Source organism: Saccostrea echinata, unplaced genomic scaffold (assembly GCF_033153115.1).
Source record: "Saccostrea echinata isolate AGI-Se365-2 ecotype Australia unplaced genomic scaffold, CSIRO_AGI_Sech_v1 ptg000029l, whole genome shotgun sequence".
NCBI classification, from domain to species: domain Eukaryota; kingdom Metazoa; phylum Mollusca; class Bivalvia; order Ostreida; family Ostreidae; genus Saccostrea; species Saccostrea echinata.
Window position 1 is genome coordinate 35,641,805 of NW_026889778.1, and position 21,228 is coordinate 35,663,032.

The window sequence follows — 21,228 nt, forward strand, 5'->3', positions numbered from 1 at the left end:
GTATGATCTAGCAATTTTTGACAGAGTTATGCCCCCTGGACTTAGAAAAATTCCAATTATTCGCAGTTTCTGTTTATTTTCTTAACAGAGGTTGCACACACTGAAATGAAATGGGGGGGGGGGGGGCATAAGTGTTTCACAAAGATCTCGCGTTATTATTATTTTTTTTTTCTTTGGTGAACAGCGTTGCCATGGTTACTTAAATAGAAATTTCTGTATTTTCTTTTTCAAAAGTCTCCTCCCATTCTTCAGTTTTAGTCTGCCTGCCACAAAAAGACACTAAACCAAGGACCATTTTAAGTACAAACCAGTAGAGCTACAGCCTCATCAGAGATTTCTGGTTATGTTTAAAAATGTGAATTAAAAGAAATTTATGAAAAAATTTTGACAAATTCCGGAATTTATTAGATTCCTGACCAATTCGGATTATAACGTTTACAAACAACTTCCTAACAAAAGATTATTTACCTTTGCTTTGCACTTTATTTTTTAACTGTTAACGAATGCTTAGTAGTTTCAACCGGAGTTCAAACCAAATTAGTCGGTCTGAGAATATTGATATATTACTGAGTCAACAAAGCTACAGAGGTGTGTAAATTTAGTAGAGCCATTATGCCGTTCGAATTTCCTCGTTGATAATATTTACATGATATTACTGTATATTATGTAATTCAGTATATTGATTATATGATGTTAATCAGATATACACGCATTTCAGTAAATTTCATGGAGTTAAGTTTCCATCTTATTAAAGACGGTCACGCCATTGCATTACAACCTGAATGATAACAAGTTCATAATTCCACAATTTATCACCTTTCAATCTTGACTTATTTTGCTTAAGTGCAAACTGCCTGGTATAATGTTATTTTACAAGCAATTTGAAAACATTAAACATTTAAACTCTCCTTCATGAGATCTAATGAAACTCTCAGAGTTAGTGGCAGCATTTATTAAACCATCTAATGATCTTTTCTTGCGCAACAATGCATTCATTAACAATATACATCATAAAATTTAGACATATACATGATTCTGATAAACAGCATGATGTCATTTGTTATAGATGTGAATTCAGCTAAAGTATCATCATCAAAGGAAGTTGAATAAGACATAGGATTATTAGTTCAGCACAGTCAAATGTAATGGAAGAGTTATTCTTATAATTTTTATACCCAAGAAATGTTAGGCCGGAGCTAACACTGTTAATCAACAGGGATGGAAAATTCAACAATGGCTGATCAACAACATACCTCTCATAGTGAGGATGGTACTCAGAACAGACCACAGCATGAATCGGCAGAAATAAGGGCTTCAGGTGTATCCAAGGAATCCAATCTACAAAACAAGGAAGTGGGTGTACATGAGAACAGACTCAGTTCTGAAGATAATCCTCACAAGGATGGGGAAGAGGATCCTCAGGAAGGGGGGTCAGGTGAGTCTGAGGACAGCAGTGAGGGGACAGTGGTCACTAAAGTCAAATATAGAACCTGGCAGAACACCAGCTCAGAAAGCTGGGAGTCAGGAAATCCTATATCTCCTGTAGAGGCAGAGGAACTGGAAAAGGAGGCATTGGGAGGGCCAAGCCAAGAGGAGGGTACAGAAGATGAGGCCTCTAATTCCTCATTGCCTAGACCAGAGAGTTTGAACCTTCCAAGGCCACTGCAACAGTATGAAAAGAAACGAAGTCGCAGCGATGGGGTGGCAATTGAGTGTTATAACCATTTAGCTAATATTCCAGACAAGAAAGACTCGGAATTTGAAAATATTGAAGAAACAATGTTGTCCAAGAGCATGCCACATGGAGTGGTTATGAAGAAGGGGGAGTTGTTTGAATTTGTGGCAGATGACCTGCAGGAGAAAATCAGACAAAGTAGTCCTTTACCTAAGACTGGTAATTCAGATATTCAACATTTCTTGTTATATATAAAATTTATGCATGTACATGTACAGTAACATATATTTTTATTAAGAATCCCATGGACTTGCATATGTCCAAAATATTCTCACCCTACATAGCTTGAAAGCTTGTTGCATGCATTTCTTTCTCTAAGTACATGGAAGAAATATGCTAGTACTTATACTTAGCCTTATTATTACTGGTATATATTCCTTTTGAGAAATGTGTTTACATGGTTAATGCTAAACAATACTAGTATTTAAAGAATAGTGAAAACACACATCAACATATCATAAATGTTTACCACTACAAAGATATCTAAACTAAATTTTTCTCCATTTCTTCCTTATCAGAATCCAGTGGTTTAAGCAGTAGGACTTCTAGTTCAAGAAGTATTGCCAGTATTTCCAGTGGAAACTCCTCTGCCATGGGAACATCCATGGCCTCTGAAATGTCAAGGTCGCCAAGTACTCATTTTCAAAACAGTCCCATAGACATTCCACCTATTGATCCCATGGCAGTAATGGAACTGGAGATGGCCGCCAAACGGGTGGCAGATAATGTAGACCTTCTTATGGGGAACCTCAAGTCAAATCTTCATAAGGTAGGAAAATCAGATAAGGAAAGCAACCAGAATAGATAAAAATATTACATACTGTCAGTTTAACGTACCAGTACATGTATTTAGTTGAATATATGCATCAATTCCAAGGATAAGCTAAGCAGGTAAAAATTTTATCAGTCTTTCTATTCACATCTTTGCAAGCCTAAGGTGTTAATGTGAACTCAACAACATTGTAGAGTTAAGGCTTGTGAAGATGCTTTGTTCACATCTGTGCCTTTTTATATAAGGATAATTTTCATCTATGAGATTTAGTGTTTGTTATCGCTTATATTTTTAAAGGTTATTTCAAACTTATCAGAGGTCAACTAGTAACTTGCCACAGTAAAGATGAGCTGCTTTGTCATGTGTTTTACAGAGATGTTCTCTCTTTCAGATGTCAGCCATTACTGTCGGGTGTTTAGATGCCTACAAGAAATCTGTAGATGCCACTTGTGATTCTGTGGACAGTAGTATCAAGGTACATCAACACTTCTCAAAATTTTAGAAGAATTATTTTTAGTCAGAATTTTTTTTAATTTTAAGCATTCAATCCTGTTGACTATGAGTCTGCTATTATAATTTTTTTCAGTCAATGTATGCCCTAATGGCCAAATGTGAAGAATTGAGCAAAAGCATGCAGCCGGTGTACCAGCTAGCAAACCAAATGTATCCTTTCTATGTATTACATGTGACTGATAATTATACAACATGTACATGTTTAATGTATATATGGCTGTGAAATATGATTAGACTATGTGTATACATGAACATGTGTCAGCTGAATATTTTTTAATGAATACTAGTATAGTAGAGCTACATGTGTGTACATGAACACATTTTTTTCTTGTTAAATGGAAATATCTCTTGTATTTTTTTTAAGTTTGATTTAATGATACATTGCCTTAACTTTAATCTAGAAAAGAAATCAAGAGATTGCTGGACAGGTTCGAGTCCCAACTCTCAGAAAAAGCCTCCAAAACAAAATCAGGATAATTCAGTTCAAGCTCCAGTATAAGAAGGACAATTACTCATACTTTAATAATAATGTGTTTCATATGCATATGGTTAATGAATTTCAGGAGGTCACATGCTTCTGTTAGAAACAAAGTACATTTGCATTCAGTTTTATCAATCAGATTTAATAGAAAAATACTCCAAATGATTACTCTTAATACACAAAAGCATTAATTAAGGTGAATGTACACTGTATTTCTAATTGTATTCACTGTGACAGATTTCAAACAGGGTTATTGTGCAATATAATTCCCTTTCTCTGGATATTCAGAGAAAACATTTATGTGTCTAAATTTAGACAATAAATCACGAAATTTATAGTTATTCTGGATTTTCTTTGAAATCTAAAGAGCTCTTTGATGTTTTTATACATGTATGTACCTCGAGATCATTATACAATGTCAGGGTATTTCATTCATCAGTTGATGTCATTAGGAGAGTAGATGTGTATACTTGGATTCTGGGTGATATCTTCTGTTAAATGCAGTGCTAGGCTTTTCCGATCATGTGAGGAAAGTTCCTATATTGTACTCTTCTCTAAAGGTCATGAGCAATGACTTGCAGATGATAAATTCATATATCATGATGATTTTCAAATACAGTGGATATGGAATTTGATTGATATTTGTTGATGATTTATTTTTTATTTTCTGTGGGTACTTAACATTTTCAGCTCACTTTACTTTGAAAGTTTAATACAAGAAAATCATAGGGGGTCCAGCTTTTAGTTGGATCCACCTTTGTATTATTTTGTCCCATGGGATTAAGTACCTACTGGGTACCTTGATGCACAGCAGGATTCAGAGTAAATTAATTTTCAAATAAGATGTCAGTTTACAGTAATTATAGGCATCCAAAGCAAGACTTTTAGTATACTTCTATACAAGCATCACCCATGCAAGTTTGTTTCATGTGACCTTCAAAATGAAAATCCTCAAAAAAACAAGAACCTAGGATGCCAACAGTTACTGTTTGGGGTTTCATTGTACTCTCTTCAACTTTTGTTCAGGTGAGCTATAAACATTCACAACGTTCAAAGGAAGAGGCAATGGATTATAACTCTACATACTTAATTTAAAACTTGACTGGTGTTTGACCAATAAAGCTACATGTACAATCACTGATTAACTGTCAAGAAATAGCAGTTTATGAATCATTTTCAGACAATGTGAATGTTATCACACATACAGATAGTTTTCATCTGACACAATTTTCCTCTGATTTTTTCCCAGATAATGCCATGTTGGAGGTCAATCTGGTGAACAACCAATTCAAAACTGTGACAGGAATTATACATGTACATGTATATGGGAAAAATCTTTACAGTATGAAAATTAAAATGTGAACTTTTCAGAAAACAATGTTTTTACACTTCAATAGCCCATTTGACATGTTTAAATTAGTTAGATAATGAAGAAATCTAAGCATGTTGACCTCCAATATGGCAGGCCAACGGTGAGTAATTCTTGCTAAATTCAAGTCTATCAAAACCTATTTATTGCTTCACAATATATACATCTTTGCTAGCAAGTTTTTTTGGTATGCTACGAAGGAAAATTGAATAGAAATCAATCTTTACATGTATATATATCTGGCAGAAAAACATATGTCAATATAAGCAATATTCAAAAGTCATTTAACCCATATTGAAGTTGACAAAAAAGAGAAAAGAAGAAATGTCTCCACATGAACTTATTTTACTTCATTTATGTTGCCATAATATCTATACAAATAAATGCTGATTCTGAAACAAACTTAAAAGCTCAAATACATTTTTCACAAACTGTATCAGTACACATGACAATACTGTTTATAGAATTTCAACCTTTTCTATGCAAGAACTAACTTTTTTTATATTTGATGACCAGAAGTATATGTACAGTGTAATTACATTTGTTTACTATGAGGCAAATTTTGAACTCTATTACTGTCAGCTCTGACCTATGTGTAGCTGCTAGCAAAGCATACATTATGTTTTTTTATTAATTTATCATTAAAAAAAAATTACATCTTTGAAATTCTCAAAATTTGACATCACCTCATAAGATTTAAAACAGCAGAGTATTTTTAGAGAACTGGAAAGATTGAATGTTTCTCTTCAATTAATTCCATTATCTTCAGCACATGAAAATATGGATATCGATCAGTAACCCTTTCTTTCCAGCTGGGATCTTTCAGTTAAAGGCTTTTTTAACACAATTTTTTTTGGATTATGGGATCTCTTTCACTAGTCACCGTTTATAAAGTACACACACTAAAACATGATTTCTTCTCTAGCTGTCCGTCAAAAATTTCCGTTTTCGCGTAGTATTCATGTAAGGCCTGTACACCCATTCAGTGTCTGCTGTGTCGGCATTTTCTATGGTTCCCAGAATTATCTGATAAACTGAAAAAATAAAGAAAGAAACCTGAACAGAACTTGTTACTAACTCCCTGAGTAAAATATCTATACTTAATATGCATGTACAAAATATGAGAAAACTGCATGTCAAATAAATGTACATGACTACATAAAATGCAAAAAAAAATTATTTTCCTTAAAATGAGTTTTAAACCAATTACTAGTAAGAATGAAATAAAACATTGTCATACAAATGGAAAATTGACACTAAACTGACCGGGCAGTCAACAGAAAATGACTACCTGGTACCATAAATCATTAATATCATTAAGTTAATTAACCTTTCATTTCAAATCTTGGTCCAACTTCCTGGAGTTCTATATCCTTCCCTTTCTCTGTCTTTTTGTAGATGTGATGCCTACATGAGAAGTGCTTGACATCATTGGAAATACGAAATATGCATAAAATATATTTTTGCAATATACATATATATTTACTGTATTCTAATGGTCAGAACTCTGAAGGAATTTGTAGGGAAGGGGGAGGTCATAAATTTTTCCAAGGGAAATGATTTGATAACAAAAATACTTGATCCACTATATTACTTCTGTTTTCTTTTTGAGGGGGCTTTCCACAAACCTGTAATCCTTTGTAACTGTGCTTCCTTTCTGATCTTTAAGTGTCATTAATTCAACAAATTGAACACTCTAGTAAGAAGCTTTAGTATAGGATATTTCGTTTGTCACCAATTGTAATAGTTCCACTATTTTTAACTTAAAATTTTGTCCCCATATGACACCCTTAGTGTCAAATTTTAGGAAGCTTGAATTCTTTCACTTATTACAGCCTATAAGCTACACTGAAGTTTTATCATGACTGTGTTATTGTTTCAGAGAAAAATATCTTTTTGATTAATATGCGACCCCGTTCTTTACATTTTTTTTAAACAATTATCTCCCTTTACAGGAAGCATAATATTAAATTTTATAGAGATACATGTACATATAACTTCTTTTAACTTGACTCAATTCTATACTAAGTTTAGTTCAGGAACCTAAGGCTGAAAAATATACTTAAAAATTTAGATATTTCGAAAAATCTGAAAAATATACTTAAAAATTTAGATATTTCGAACAATAAGAAAGGACTGTAACTTCACATACTGGTACATGGAACTGAACATGAATAATTTATTCTTGGATCCAGTACATACATGTACATTTATACAAACTGACTTTCAACCATTTCTCACCTGAATGAAATGAAGTCCTCATCATTAGCAAAAGTAATAACTCTTTTACTTTCTTCTTTAGGAACAGGAAACAAGTATTTCAGAATACTTTTCACCTATAAAATTCAAATCTATCATTATTTCTTATAAGTCAATTGTTTATAAATATCACTTAGTCATACACATCTACTGGTATGATTATCAAAAACTGTTAGCATTAAAATCAAAATCCTGTATCTTTTCTATTGATACCTACATAAGGAGATGACTCACCCTGTTCCCAAGCCTTGAGGAGAAGTTGTGGAAGATGAGAAGAGGGTACTGTTCGGACATTGTTCCCACGTCAGGAATATCGTGTCTCATCACCACATTAGACAAGGTAAAATAAGCCGTGGGTCCAAAGGGGAGGTGACACACTATCAGGCCATCTTAAGAAAGACAGAAGTGAGGTGCATTACTCTCAGATTCTTATGAACTTGTGAATACTTTACCTTGCGCTCATGTATCATATACGATTGAACTTTGGTATCTCAAACATTGATATCTCGTATACCATGGATATGTCAAACTGAGTTGGAAGTCCCAACCTTTTCTTTATATATTTAAACCTCAATATCTCAAATCCTCAGATATCTCAATGTTTTTTCTTGGTCCCATTGAGTTTGAGATAACAAGGTTTGACTGTAGAACAAAACAAACACATACTGTGGAAGTCAATTTTCACTATGTTCTATATGTACATATGGTAATTTTTTACACAACAGACAATTTATACCCATTCCGACCAAGTATACCAAGTAAATGTTTCAAATATGAAATAAATTTTGCTATCATATAAGCTTAAATAAAACACAACTCAGTTTAGCTTAAGGTTAAATACAGATCAGAAATGGAGGCTAATCCAAGATTTTATTTAGTAAAGAGGAAGAAATTTTTCATTGACCACTGTATATTTGGACAATACATTAACATGTGTGTTTGAAAAATAATGTGTTCAACATCATTTATTCTGTGAATATGGCCCATTACTTAAATAATGTAAATTGTACGATTCAGCTCTTTGTTACACACTTAAGATATTATTCAAGTTTAGAATTTTAGACTAATAGAGCAAGAGTTTGAACTTTCTTCTAATTGTTTAGGGTATAAGATCATCAAAAATCTTGAAACAGTATGAAAAGTCTACCTGAGATTGAAAATGCAAACAAAGATGGTCATTCTTTTGCATTTCAGGCCCTCTTAATTAAATTTGCCTTCTTCAAAGACAGAAGCTAAAATACTGCAATTCACTCACCAGGCACACCTCTGTGCTCATGGAGCAAGATGAGATCTGACACATCATTTGACCTGCATGCTTCAACCAGTTGCTTCACTTCATAGTTACCACGATTTATTCTCTGACTGTTAGGGAAAATTAATCGCACTTCCTGTAAGAAGAATGCAACTCTGTATATATCCAAGACTATCATTTAGATATTTCTTTCATTTATGTAAGAGTTGCCTTTATGACCTTGACCCAAGCTGTGACCTTGTGACCTTGTATTGAACAATCTAAAATGTATTTCTGTGATATTTTATGGTAATAGTCATCAGAAACAGTGTTATCCTTATGGATCATAGTCACATTCTAATGCTGTTTTGATAAATAATTTCATTACAGATTGTCATGTCTTAGGTAAAGCAAACAATATGAGGTTCGATGGTTGAACCACAATTGGTGAAGCTGCTTCTTTAGCTGTAACTTTTTTTCATCATTCAACAAAATGAGACATTTGTCTGATTCATGTATACTTTTTCTTAGTGTCCCATGCATACCACACAAAAACATGACACAAGTACAGTATATTAAAATGATTATAAAACAACTGCAAACCCCACAGATATTTGGAAAAAAAACATTAAAAATGAATAAAATTTTGTTGGAAGTTAACCTTGGCAAACTGCTTGAGTTTAGAGCTAGGGTCCCTGGAGGTAGTGATCATTATTTTGGGATCCTCCACACCAGCCCATTTATACTCATCATCCACATGGTTCACAATGCCTGCAAGAGAGATCAACACTTGACAATTAGTCAGATTTATCCTATTTAATACTCTACAACTACCTCAGTCTACAAAATGATGAACTGGAAATTTAAAAAAAAAAAAAAAGTATGTTGGATACAGACCCTCTGCTCCTGGGCCCTCCCAGTCTAATGTTTTCTGGATATCAATTGCATCCTTCCTTAAGTCTGATGGAATTTCTTTGTTTTCTGAAATATTGAACAAAAACTGTTTCAGTGTTGTGTTCAACTGTAGGAAGAATAACTTTTCACAAAAAAAGAAATCAGAAAATAAAATGTACTTACTACTTAAATAAACAAATAAATTATGCTTTTATCTCTTAAACAGCTTGAAAATTCATGTATTTCGTTTGGTTCCTGATTTTAATAAAACAATCAACAATAAAATATTTATATTAATGATTAAAGGGTGAAGTGCATTACTACATGTACATATAAGATTTGGGAAACTACTTCTTGTACTTTGGACTTCCAAAATCCATTCTTTGTGACCTTTTTTTCTTATTTCCAATTGATGTTCCATTCAATACATTTAAGTTCTTTGTGACACTTAAAACATGACATTGCTATAAGCAGTTATGTGCTTTAAGCATATTTCTATAGGCATTTTGAATGTACCCAGTACTGTAGAATCACATATTTCCATGGGGTTAAATTTTCGTGGCTAAGAGAAAAAAATACTGGTGCATGTGGATTTCAATTCTTGGTTGAAGAATTTTGAAGTATGAGATATGTATTTGAAATTTTACATTTTTTGGACATCATAAATTTGTGATTCGATCTCTTCATACCACAAAAACACCGAAAATAAAACCACCATGAAAATGAGTGATTTCACAGTTTTCTCCCACACTTTACCATCAAGAACTTTTGTAAGTCGTTGTTTCTTTTCAAGGATAGTCTTGTCTCTGTCCTCAATAGACTTCCTATACAGGTATTCTCTTCGTAGACGAGCTTGTCTTCTTAACTAAAACATTATTTAGTAATAAAATTTAAATTAAAAAAATATATATTTGCAACCTAAAATAGCTAAAAAATTGTTTCCAATTTTATGCAGCTGTACTACTCAACTTAAAGCATTTTAATTTTTATCACTCAATTGGTTCAGCTCTGTGCAAACACAGTTTTACCCTCAAAGCTATCAAGATTTTTTTCGCTTAAAGCTATATTGAAGGTAGCTTCTTTTCCCCCCTTCTCATGGATAGAACTTGTAATTGAGTTCAAAGGGGCTTGATTTAATACGTGTGATGACTTGTTTACAAGGTGAATTTAACGTAACAAATAAAGATTTTTCAAGTTAAATTCCAAAAACTAAACCGAAAATTTACAGAACCAACCCAAAAAAATTGACAGCCCTACTGAAAAGTACATCAATATTTAGGAAAACCATCCCTAACTTAGGAAGTTAGTGTAAATCATAGTTTTGTCGAGAAAATGTAAAAATGTCTACTCAGTAGACCTTTTTTTTTACCCTACCAAATCTGTAGAATCCAGGAGCTTCTGAGGGCTTGGCCCCCTAGGCCCCAACAAGGGCTTCACCAAGGACCCACTGAGGGCCTCAAGGTGGCCCCCAAACCCCTTGCCTACTTTTTGCACCCCCCCAACTTCAATTCCTGGATTCTGACTGTACCATGACAATGAAATAAATATGTAGGATGGAGTACAGAAACACGTTTGTTTGTTTTTTAGCTGCAGAAGTGTAGCCCTCTGGCTGAGAAAATTCGGACTGACAAACCTGGCCCCAAGACCATAAACTGAGAACAGACTTAAGTCAAAATTTCGAACCAATATAGCTTTTGAAATAATTTTGATAATGAAACAAAATTTTCATCACATATTTAAATTTCAATGTTAAATAAAATTGCATAATTTTAAGCAAATACATTAAATAAAAATCAAGATATTGAGAATCAAATTTTTGAATTAAGTCTATTCTCTTTTATGGTCTTGGGGCCAGAGAGCCAAGCATTCTAAAAACCTTCGATTTACGCCACCGCTTTTTTTTTTCGCTCGCTTCAAGTATTATTTCTTCTTTATATACATTTTGCATTTTTCATAGACAATATAGATGATATATGACCCCCAAAAATATTTATTAAGTTTTTCTCAGCATGTGTATTTCCTTTAATAGACGTATTTTACCAAGACCTCAACATGGACATCCAGAATATGAATTTCTACAACTGACAATCCAATTCCATAGAGGGGTGTTTGGAACCGTTGAAAGGTAAATAAAGCAACAAGATTATGAGTAAAATATATGGTTACTGTTGAATAAAGGATACCATGCTTTTGGCGGGGACAAATGGAAGTTTTTACAATGCTTGGATCTGTAGTTCTCTGGTTTGTCTGTCCAAATTTTCTCCACCAGAGAGATAAAGTTCTGCAGCTATATGGTTTATGCATAGGATATCCATTGCCAATACATGCTAACAACTTTCTTAAAAACAACTTTTAATGTGACTGAAGAATTAGTCCTGTAAATCAAATTATAATTTAATTATTTTATTTTTAACAATCCGGAAGACGAGCCCCTATGATTGATTAAGGTGGCTGTTTCGCACTTATATCCATTAGTATGTTATCATGAAATTTTCCAATACATTAAAAATAGTTTTTTGAAAGAAAAAAAACATAGAAAAATCATTATGTACATTTCCTTTTACGTTTTTCAGTATCTAAACCTAAACCTACACTCATTTTGTTTTGTCAACTTTTAAAATCATGCAATATGACAAGTTGACATAAATCTCACCATTATCAGTCCAAAAATAATCACATAACTTGCTCTTTTAGAAAGACATCAAAGAATCAACACAACGTGTTCAACAACAGGAAATGAAGGTCGCATGCTAACTCGAAACATGGATCGTCAATGTTTCATGTTCCGGATATAGGCTGCAAGAAATTTAATAGAGTTTTTCTTTGCCATTCAAACTAAAATACAACGTTCACTGTGAGACCATACAAAATATTGATGGAGAAACTGCATGATTCATCATATATGAATAATAATGAATATTTTTTTTAATATATAAATGATGAATACGGATCAATCCAGGTTCTGTACTTTAGTTTATTGTCCTTTTTTCCGGTAGTGAGATGTAAAAGACGTACAAAGCACGAAAAATGTTATTCTTTGCGAGAAACGGATAATATATTGCTTTATATGGTCAGAGAATAGATAAAAACCATGGTAAGAATGTAAAGCGTTCAATTAATGTAATCAAAATTTTGCTTTGGGTGATTATTGTAAATTATTTCAATTTCTTCGCAACAAAGAAAAGGGGGATACTTCTTGAATTTCTGTTTTGATGTAGCTGTAGCAAGTATATTTTTGTACAGATGTATAACAGTCATTTCCTTTTTTCAGGCTAGAAACAGTGAGAAGGCCATGTAAGTACAGACAATTTATACAAAATGCATGTAACAGGAAACACAGTGGCTTGCTCCCATAGCGCCATTTACAAAACACGGACAGGTCACGGAATCACGGATGTACGGAAATATAGAAAATAGTACAAATCACGGATTGTTTTTGCACGGATGATAAATTCGTCCGTACATCTCCGTACATTTAAAAAGTTATACCTATCATTATGAATATTATTCCGTGAGTTCTGTAATTAAAAATAAAACAATAAAACAATGCACAGAATTTATTTGTCCGGAGAAAATGTTACAAAATTTAATAACAAAGATTTATAGGATAAACATCATTTATGAACTCTTACAATCCATACATTTGATTGTTTTAGACTTTCTAATTTGTTTTTCATTAAGTGTCGTATTTTGACATCGTGGATGAAACCACTGGCGGCACTTGGTACAATTAAACATGAATCCATGTTCAGGCATCCTGCACGTGCAAAACAACTTCATGTCATATGTAAACTCTATTGACTGTTGTCGTTTGCACGGAGATGACGGAAATTTACGGAAAATTCCGTTAGTTATACAATTCAACAAATGGGGCCTCAGTGCTTCAGTATGGAAATGAATATTTTCTGGAAGCCCACCAAAACATATCTCTACAGCGTCGTGCCAAAAGTTTTTCGCGGAATATTTTACTGCCCATTTGGAGACTGTCATTCAGTTCCTTTAGCATTTCCTCCATTCCAATAATTGCAATTAGGTCTGGAAATGTAGCAATAAAATGAACAAATCCTTTGTCTTCATAGGCAATAGCTTGTAAGTTTATTAATGCATCTTTTGTTGGCCTTTCATCCGATTTCATTTTTTCTCTGATGTAATGAATTTGACGAACATTTCTTGGCATGTCCGTGATTTCAGCATTTTCTTCCGTAACAACGGATTCTTTATAAATTTTGTGTGCACTTTTGTCATTGGACTTTACGTTTTCTTCAATTTTTTTTACCACGGAGGGTTTAATTCTCACGGATATTTTTGTCTGTTTTGTACAATTTCCGTGAGCTTTTGGTTTTGAAAAAGACGCATCTCCAAGATAGTGAATCACGGCAATGTTTTTAAAGTTGGATGATAAAGGGACATAAACTTCTTTCCTAAACCTTTTGTCCGTAATTCTTTTTCTCCCCTCCGTAGCAATATGCAAATAGTAATAATACTTTTTTAATTCTCCTGAGTTTCCTTTTACTTTCCGGGTTCCTTCACATGAAAAGCTATGTATATGAAATGAAAGAAAGAAGATAAAGAGATAGCAGAAAAAGAAGAGAAAACAATTGATAGAATTGAAAATGTATAAGAACAGTAGTTTTCCAACTATATTTATTAACAATAAATCTTTGCAATATACCTATGTCCATCAGCAACCCAATCTCTATTTTCCATTTCGTTTTTTGGATGAAAGACATAAACTTCGCCGCCTCTTGGACGAAATGGCATTTGTGAACTGTGTTCTTTATATAGGATTAAATGTTCGACATCTCTAACACTAAGACTAGAGTGTCTATTTGAAATTATAGGTTCAACTTTTGTAGATTTATCGTCATCCATCTCGCGCCAAATTCTAGCTCTATTTGTGACGTCACCGTGGATACCATTGTTACGTATACAGTAAAGCTATACGGATTTCCGTAAACTCAAATGTAAAATAATAATAACTACTACAAATAACACAAAAATATATTATCCATGATTTAATTTTCCGTATTCCGTATATAAAAACTCTATCCGTAATTTCTCCGTATTTTGTAAACTTATTTCCGTATTTCCGTGCATCCGTATTCCGTGACTTATCCGTGTTTTGTCAACCTCCCTCCCATAGCGTAAAAAAATCTTTGATAAAAAAAAAATCATATACCTACTATACCAAATATAAAATCTTTGATAAAAAAATCATATACCTACTATATCAAATATATCATGTACCAAAATATTAATTTTTTTTAAGTGGGAAGCAACCCCCCCCCCCCCTCCCCCAAACTCTAGGCAGGTGCTCTACCACTGCCTAACTGTCACACTGCCGCATTCCTTTCAAATGTTTTTGCCCCTGAAGACACTAACCCAGGTTCTTCTCTGGCAGGTCTTTCATATCCTTGTCATGGCACTAAACTTGATATTGGAACAAGATTAAGAGACGACTTTAAGAAGTATGACCTCACCAAAAGCACAAGTTCTAATTTATGTAAATTCCTCTTGTACATAAGACTCTGTAAAACATAAATTACTGGTTCAGTTATATATACTGATACATGTACATGAAATTGGTCTCATCCTTTGCATTTTCTTTTTCCCTGTTGCATGTACGTCATAAATACAGTGTATTTTTCATACTGTGTGAAATAATAAATATTGACATAAACACGGCAATATTCATCTTGCAGGGGTATATGCAGACTAATTAAATTTATTTATTTCCCTTCTTGCCTTAATTACCTCAAGTTTCCAATCTCCCATGACTGTATTGAGGATGTTACATCAAAGAACTTTAACATCATGCTTAATTGTTCTGTAGTGCAATCAATCTCATAACACAATATCCATGCATCAGTTTTGTAAGTTTAGGGTAACCAGACACTTCAGCTCAAGTTATGCTTTGACCAATTCAGTCCAAGTTGATCAACTCAAACATTTTGACACTTCAGCTTATTTCTTAGACTGATTATCAGCCAATGATAGATTGTCCCCCCCCCCCCCAAAAAAAAAAAATACCAACATAATCATATTTTTGTTTATTTTAGGACCACCTTGGCCAGGTGGAGGGCTGCTCATCTGGAAGACAAGACAAAAGAACAGGTATGGGATTGCAAGGCAAAACCAGACAGACCAAAGAACTGAGTTATGTAGTTAATGTTTACAGAACCCAGAAGCTTTTTCATGCCATCTGTACACAATGTCAAGTAGGGCTGAAACGATTCACCGAAATATCGATATTGTTCAATATTACTGCTCGGTTCAATGTTCGATTCAGTATCTCGATTTTTGGTTCGGTATGTTTTTTTTTATAATCATATTTGGTTACTCCTTGAAATAGATCGGGTTTGACCTTATTTTAATAGTTTGACACACACGAGGGAGAAAATTGCGACAGAGAAAATTTCAGAGCAGGCTGCCACTGCTAGTATTGACATGAACAAAGTGCTCTTTTAATCTACAGAAGCACAAGTAGTGCTCTTTATTGTATAACCACCTTTTACTTGCCTTTTGAAATCTGAATACATGTTTTCTTTAACCTTATGATTTGTTTCTTTTTTAAAATGTATCGTATTGAAAAAATTGAATTGTGACACAAGTATCGCGATACGTACCGTATCGTGGAGGGGGCATATCATTTCAGCCCTAATGTCAAGGTGTTCTGTTTACTAATTTCTTTGAGCAATTGCTTGACATTGTGAAGATATATTGACACTGTCACAGGAGCCATATGTAATCTTGATAAATTTGAAAATAAATTTTAATTTCAAAAAATAAAATGAGGAGACTCTTGTACTATTTCAAAAATATTTGTATCCACCAGATCAAATGTCATTGAGTTAGAATAATTTTGATGAGCAATTGATAGAATTTTTTTTAACAAATGTTGCATTTAAATTAAAAGGGTAAACTGTTTTCAATGAATAAGGCATTTTTGAATAGCAATTGGACAATTGCACCTGCTAATCTCTAGTATGTAAGCACTCCTCACAATAGTAGACATTTTAATAATTCACCGTTGTAAACAGAAATGCATTTCATTAAAAAGCAGTTTCTGTTAAATAACTTGTGATATATATTTTAGGAAAGAAGGCCTTACCTTGCAACAGAATGTGATGACTTAAAGAAGGCTGAGAAATGGAGGAGACAAATCATCGGGGAAATTTCTAGGAAGATGGCACAGATTCAAAATGGTATGTTTAGAGTTTTTGCTGTATTAACTGGTTGCTTGAACATTTTTTATGCAGAAAAGATTTGTTCTACATGATATACACAACATGTACTGCCAATATTTTACCAGAGTTTTCATTTTGTACATCTTTTTACTTGATAGCTGGTCTTGGAGAATTCAAACTGAGAGATCTGAACGATGAAATCAACAAACTTCTACGTGAAAAGGGTCACTGGGACGACCAGATTAAGGCACTAGGTGGTCCCGATTACAAGGTACATGTATAAGTTACTTCTTAAACATTCTGTGTAAAAAGAAGAGCCAATCACAGTAATATTGACAGGAAGTGAGAATACTGAGAATTGTGGGTACTTCCTATTTTATCATTTAGAGACAGGGTTAAAGTTAAAGCTGCATCAAAAATTGAATCATGATGCAGTGTTTGTAACTTAGAAAATCCAAATCCTTTCCGATGATGTGTCAAAAAAATGACTAATAACAGAAACTGTAAGATACAGTTGATCAACTTCATTGAATCACCAAAAAAGAATTTTAGAATATTTTACTTTTCTGCTCTAGAGCTAAGTCGGTTCATGTTAAATTAGATACATTTGTGAATTAAATCGGTAATCATGGTAATAAGCAGAAATAGATTTGCTCTCAGATAGAAATAGCTGATTCTCGATTTTTTTTCTGCCCAGCATCACATATGAGAAATTGCAGTATATAAATATAGAAATATATATTATATATATATATATATATATATATATATATATATATATATATATATATATATATATATATATATCTTGATAATGAATTGGAAATAAGCAATATTCTGGAATGAAATACTTGGTAGATTTATTTGTAGTTCCTTATTTTTTTAGTACTATGCCCATTGTACTTGTTAGTGTTTCATGTGATAAACTTCAAGTAAATAAACTTTGAATAGAGAGTTGGACCAAAGATGCTGGACAAAGAAGGGAAAGAAGTCCCAGGAAACAAGGGATACAAGTATTTTGGTGCCACGCGAGATCTCCCTGGGGTCAGGGAGTTGTTTGAACAAGAGCGTAAGTAAGAATTCTGAAGAAATAAGTCGTGTAAAGAGGAATCTCAAGGAAGAAGAAAATTATATAATAGAGAATCCCCTTGAACAGAAAAAATTGCTTCTCTGCATGTTCTGTCTAGAAATAGTGTACATTTTTCTGTAACTTATTATCATGACCTACTGTGGATCAAAAAAATTTCATGACACCTTACTGTGGAATCATTTAAATTCGTGGGGGTCAATGTTTGTGGGCAAGCAAAATTTTATTGGTTCGTGGGGATGTAATTTCGTGGGCAGCTTGTTTATTTGGAAGATTTAATGAATCAGTACGTTGACAAAAATTTGTTCGTGGGGATGTAAATTCGTGGGTAAAGGTGACCCACGAAATCCATGAACATTGATCCCCCACGAACAATGATGATTCCACAGTATTTTCACGACAAAACTATTCAGTTTTAGTAAGAGAGAGAAAATTTTTACAAAATTATATTGGTTTTTGATGTACATAATCCTTTATGAAATTAATATATGCAAGAATGAAATTTTTCGTGGGCAGCCGGACTCCTGTAATTACACAAAAATAAAGTTCTTGCGAATAAAAAGTGATTTACAATACATGTATGACAGGTTATAAGATTTTTTTTCTGATTCTGAATTACATGCAGATGCATTTAAAGAAAATATGCAAAGGATTGCTCAATGAAGCACATGTTATTGTTATTCCATTCATGAAGCTACATTGTACATGTACATGTATAATTCAATTTTACAGCTCCCCCACTTCTCAGAAAAACACGAGGCGAGCTGATGAAAAATATAGATGCTGATTACTATGGTTACAGAGATGAGGATGATGGACGTATTCTTCCCCTGGAACAGGAAATGGAGAAAAAAGGTATTAAAATTGGCGGTGTTGTTTAACATTGTATTTATAATTGTTATCTCATTATGATATCTCATGAATATTACTTACAAACTGTTCAACTTAACAGATAAAGCTTTTCTCATTTTTAAAATTAGAATTTATACATGTGTATCATTCTAAGAGAAAAAAAAAATTGGTATCACTGCAAACATGTAGTTTTTAGAGAAATTTTTCAATTTCCTAAGTTCATATTAATTATGCAAATTTTTTTAGTAATGGCTCAGAAAATAAGAGAATGGAAAGAAAAAAAGGAAGCCATTGTCCGAGGGGAAACCCAGGAAGAAAAGGAAATGGAAACGGAGGAGGAAGAACCTTTGTACCAGAGAGAGGAGGTTTGTTTTGATTTGATTTGATGATGCACACGAGGTACATGTATATTGTATGATATATTCAAGCCTTTCAAAATCTGCTGGTACCCAGTACTTTTACCCAGGTAAAATCATTATTATACCAGCCAAAATATTCATTGAAATTAAATAACATATTTAATTAAAATAGCTTCCACAAGGTACCTCTTATTTTAATAAAGGTACCATTGGTTTCTAATCTTTTTGAAAGCCCTGTATGTTTATACATGTATGTATTTCTGTGGTTAACTTTTCTTAAGAATTTGTAGCTATTTAATCAAAATCGCAGACAGGTATAATACATGTACCTGAATGTGTTTGATTGGAGGAAATCAATTTGCTACTCAGTATTTCACAGTTGAATTATTTTTTTCTCAGTAGGATTCATACATGTACTTTATATGATGCTTGATATTTGTTTTTCTGAGAAAAATCTTCTTTTCAAACCATTGTATTTTCCCTTGTTTTGCAGTATGTGGATGAAGTGATGGCAGAACCAGAGGAAGAGAAATCAACAGAGGAAGAACATTTCATTGCTCATGTACCTGTACCCTCCCAGAAAGAGGTGAGACGTTTAAGGCTATGAGGGGGAAATTTTAGAGTTACGACCATGCTTTCTTTGGAGATTTATTAAGTAAACAGAATGCCAATCATTTCTTTTGCAGAATTTTTACTTAACATCTACCCTAGTTTGATAAATTATTTTTTTATGTTTTATAGTACATTTAATATATGCCCCAACAGTTAAAGGTTGGGGGAAAAATATTTGTGACGTTTGAGTCTAGTTTGTAACTCTGTATTGACAACTTTTATGTAATTTCCTGTTCAACAACGGATAGAACATTTGATTCTGATAAAGAAATCTCATATTTGGTGATTTGTGAGAGTTTCGTATCAGGTAAAGGTCATGATTATAGGTACTGGTACATATGTACCATCTCAGGAATCTGCCTTTACTTTAGGCATGTGTTTCACATATACTCATCCAATTACTTTGAAATCACTCATTTTCATTGTGATTTAATTTTATTTGCTTTCATGGTACATACATGTATGAAGAGACAAATTTACGTCCTCCCTAAAAAGTTATTTCAAACTACAGTATCATATTCATGTTTTCAACTATGAAATCAATTCCCACAAACCAAAATATTTTCTTCAAACCCAAAATTTGACCCTTTAAAGTAAGTGATCTTACATTAGTTTCTTACAAGTAAAGTTTCATCATGTTCATCTGTTGTACAAAAATTTGAATGTCAGATATCCTGAGTCCAGCACTGTGTGTACAAAATAGTTATGCTATATAAAGTGGGCAGGGCACACTTGGTTATTAATTGTGTTTATTGATTTTCCATCTATTGTGTTTTGTAGATTGAGGAGGCTCTTATACAGAGAAAGAAGATGGAGCTCTTACAGAAATATGTCAGTGATGACCTTCAAGCAGAGGAGGAGGAGTCAAAGAAAATGCTAGGCTTATGATTGGTGGACAAAAAAAGACTATTATTTCTATTGGTTGAATTGTCAACCAAACTCTGAATTGTTTTCAAATTGAAACCATGCCAGGCAGCAGTATAACAAAGTGTTTGTTTTTGACAAATTTTAACCCTGACAAAAACTAATTTGAAAAATATTCCACTGGTAAGGAAAACAATTTATTTCACCATGTGTTTAATATAGTTCATACTCTACAGTACCTGGCAAAATTAATGCAATAGAGTGGGTTTAGAAGAAAGTCGTTTATCACTGTACATATCATCAATCAGCAAAATTGAATGAATATACATGTTCATGTAAAACACACATCTCATTTTTCATGCAGCTTTGTGATGTGTGCATTTATAATGTATATACAATGCATATTTTTGTATAACAAAATCTTCAAATAAAGTCTCAACTTTTTTTTTTTTGGAATGACTTGTTTATGATTGCTAATTAATGCTTTTTAGCTCACATCAGCAAAGTTAAGATGACCTTTTGCTAGAACTTTGGCATCAGCATCCTGGTTAAAGTTTTAGGAGCAAGTCCATTTTTAAGTAACTTTACATGTAAGTCTTACCTGAACCAAACTGGCATGAGTGATGAATTCTGGCATGTACACTCCCAGACTTGCTTTGGATGATGGAACTGCCCTACTTGTACATTTTTGGAATGAGTGATCAGATGTTTTTTTGGAGCAGGTTATTCCCTAGTGTGTTTCTATAAGCTCTATGATGATCAACCTTGCATAGATGATATATCTATGGATGAACACTACAAAATAATATGTTTCAGATGCTGGATATGACCTACCATTTCAAGGTGATTTAACAGATCAGTGGTTTTAGAGCTGGTCCATTTCCGTGTAAATATAAGCCTTATTGTGACTTAAACTTAGAAACACATTTTTCTAAAAAAAAAAAAATTCTCTGGGTCATCTCTCTACAATTTAAATTTTTTTTAGAAAAACCTGTTTATAACATTTTTTACCA

General features: G+C 33.1%; 3 protein-coding genes across 3 annotated transcripts; 2 read left to right on the forward strand and 1 right to left on the reverse strand.

Annotated features, from left to right (window-relative positions):
- Nucleotides 1–502: 502 nt before the first annotated feature.
- LOC133194770 (uncharacterized) lies at nt 503–3,842 on the forward strand. The gene is made up of 6 exons (XM_061330679.1): nt 503–588; nt 1,067–1,894; nt 2,254–2,504; nt 2,899–2,982; nt 3,094–3,170; nt 3,422–3,842. Exons 2-6 carry the CDS (start codon nt 1,219–1,221, stop codon nt 3,495–3,497), a joined length of 1,164 nt encoding a protein of 387 aa, XP_061186663.1. The 5' UTR covers nt 503–588; nt 1,067–1,218; the 3' UTR covers nt 3,498–3,842.
- Nucleotides 3,843–5,199: 1,357 nt separating this feature from the next.
- On the reverse strand, nt 5,200–11,984 carry LOC133194772 (U3 small nucleolar ribonucleoprotein protein IMP4-like). Its single transcript, XM_061330680.1, has 9 exons — nt 11,908–11,984; nt 10,011–10,119; nt 9,258–9,341; nt 9,022–9,131; nt 8,385–8,517; nt 7,364–7,518; nt 7,112–7,206; nt 6,201–6,277; nt 5,200–5,904 (listed from the first exon to the last, which is right to left on the reverse strand). The coding sequence occupies exons 1-9, from the start codon at nt 11,908–11,910 to the stop codon at nt 5,792–5,794; spliced, it is 879 nt and encodes a 292-aa protein (XP_061186664.1). The 5' UTR covers nt 11,911–11,984; the 3' UTR covers nt 5,200–5,791.
- Nucleotides 11,985–12,258: 274 nt separating this feature from the next.
- On the forward strand, nt 12,259–20,659 carry LOC133194773 (pre-mRNA-splicing factor ISY1 homolog). The gene is made up of 10 exons (XM_061330681.1): nt 12,259–12,348; nt 12,526–12,548; nt 15,314–15,368; nt 16,351–16,459; nt 16,600–16,712; nt 17,393–17,510; nt 18,261–18,383; nt 18,627–18,745; nt 19,233–19,325; nt 20,132–20,659. Exons 1-10 carry the CDS (start codon nt 12,346–12,348, stop codon nt 20,237–20,239), a joined length of 864 nt encoding a protein of 287 aa, XP_061186665.1. The 5' UTR covers nt 12,259–12,345; the 3' UTR covers nt 20,240–20,659.
- Nucleotides 20,660–21,228: the final 569 nt, after the last annotated feature.

Bases quoted from the DNA above. Each gene is read 5' to 3' on its own strand.
- LOC133194773 (XM_061330681.1), top strand. The intron at 16,460-16,599 runs GTATGTTTAGAG...TTTACTTGATAG, and splicing joins GATGGCACAGATTCAAAATG to CTGGTCTTGGAGAATTCAAA. The intron at 18,384-18,626 runs GTATTAAAATTG...AAATTTTTTTAG, and splicing joins ACAGGAAATGGAGAAAAAAG to TAATGGCTCAGAAAATAAGA.
- LOC133194770 (XM_061330679.1), top strand. From the start codon at position 1,219: ATGGAAAATTCAACAATGGCTGATCAACAACATACCTCTCATAGTGAG. The intron at 1,895-2,253 runs GTAATTCAGATA...CTTCCTTATCAG, and splicing joins TAGTCCTTTACCTAAGACTG to AATCCAGTGGTTTAAGCAGT. The intron at 2,505-2,898 runs GTAGGAAAATCA...TCTCTCTTTCAG, and splicing joins TCAAGTCAAATCTTCATAAG to ATGTCAGCCATTACTGTCGG.
- LOC133194772 (XM_061330680.1), bottom strand. The intron at 7,519-8,384 runs GTGAGTGAATTG...GTCTTTCTTAAG, and splicing joins TGAGCACAGAGGTGTGCCTG to ATGGCCTGATAGTGTGTCAC. The intron at 6,278-7,111 runs GTGAGAAATGGT...CTTCTCATGTAG, and splicing joins GAGGACTTCATTTCATTCAG to GCATCACATCTACAAAAAGA.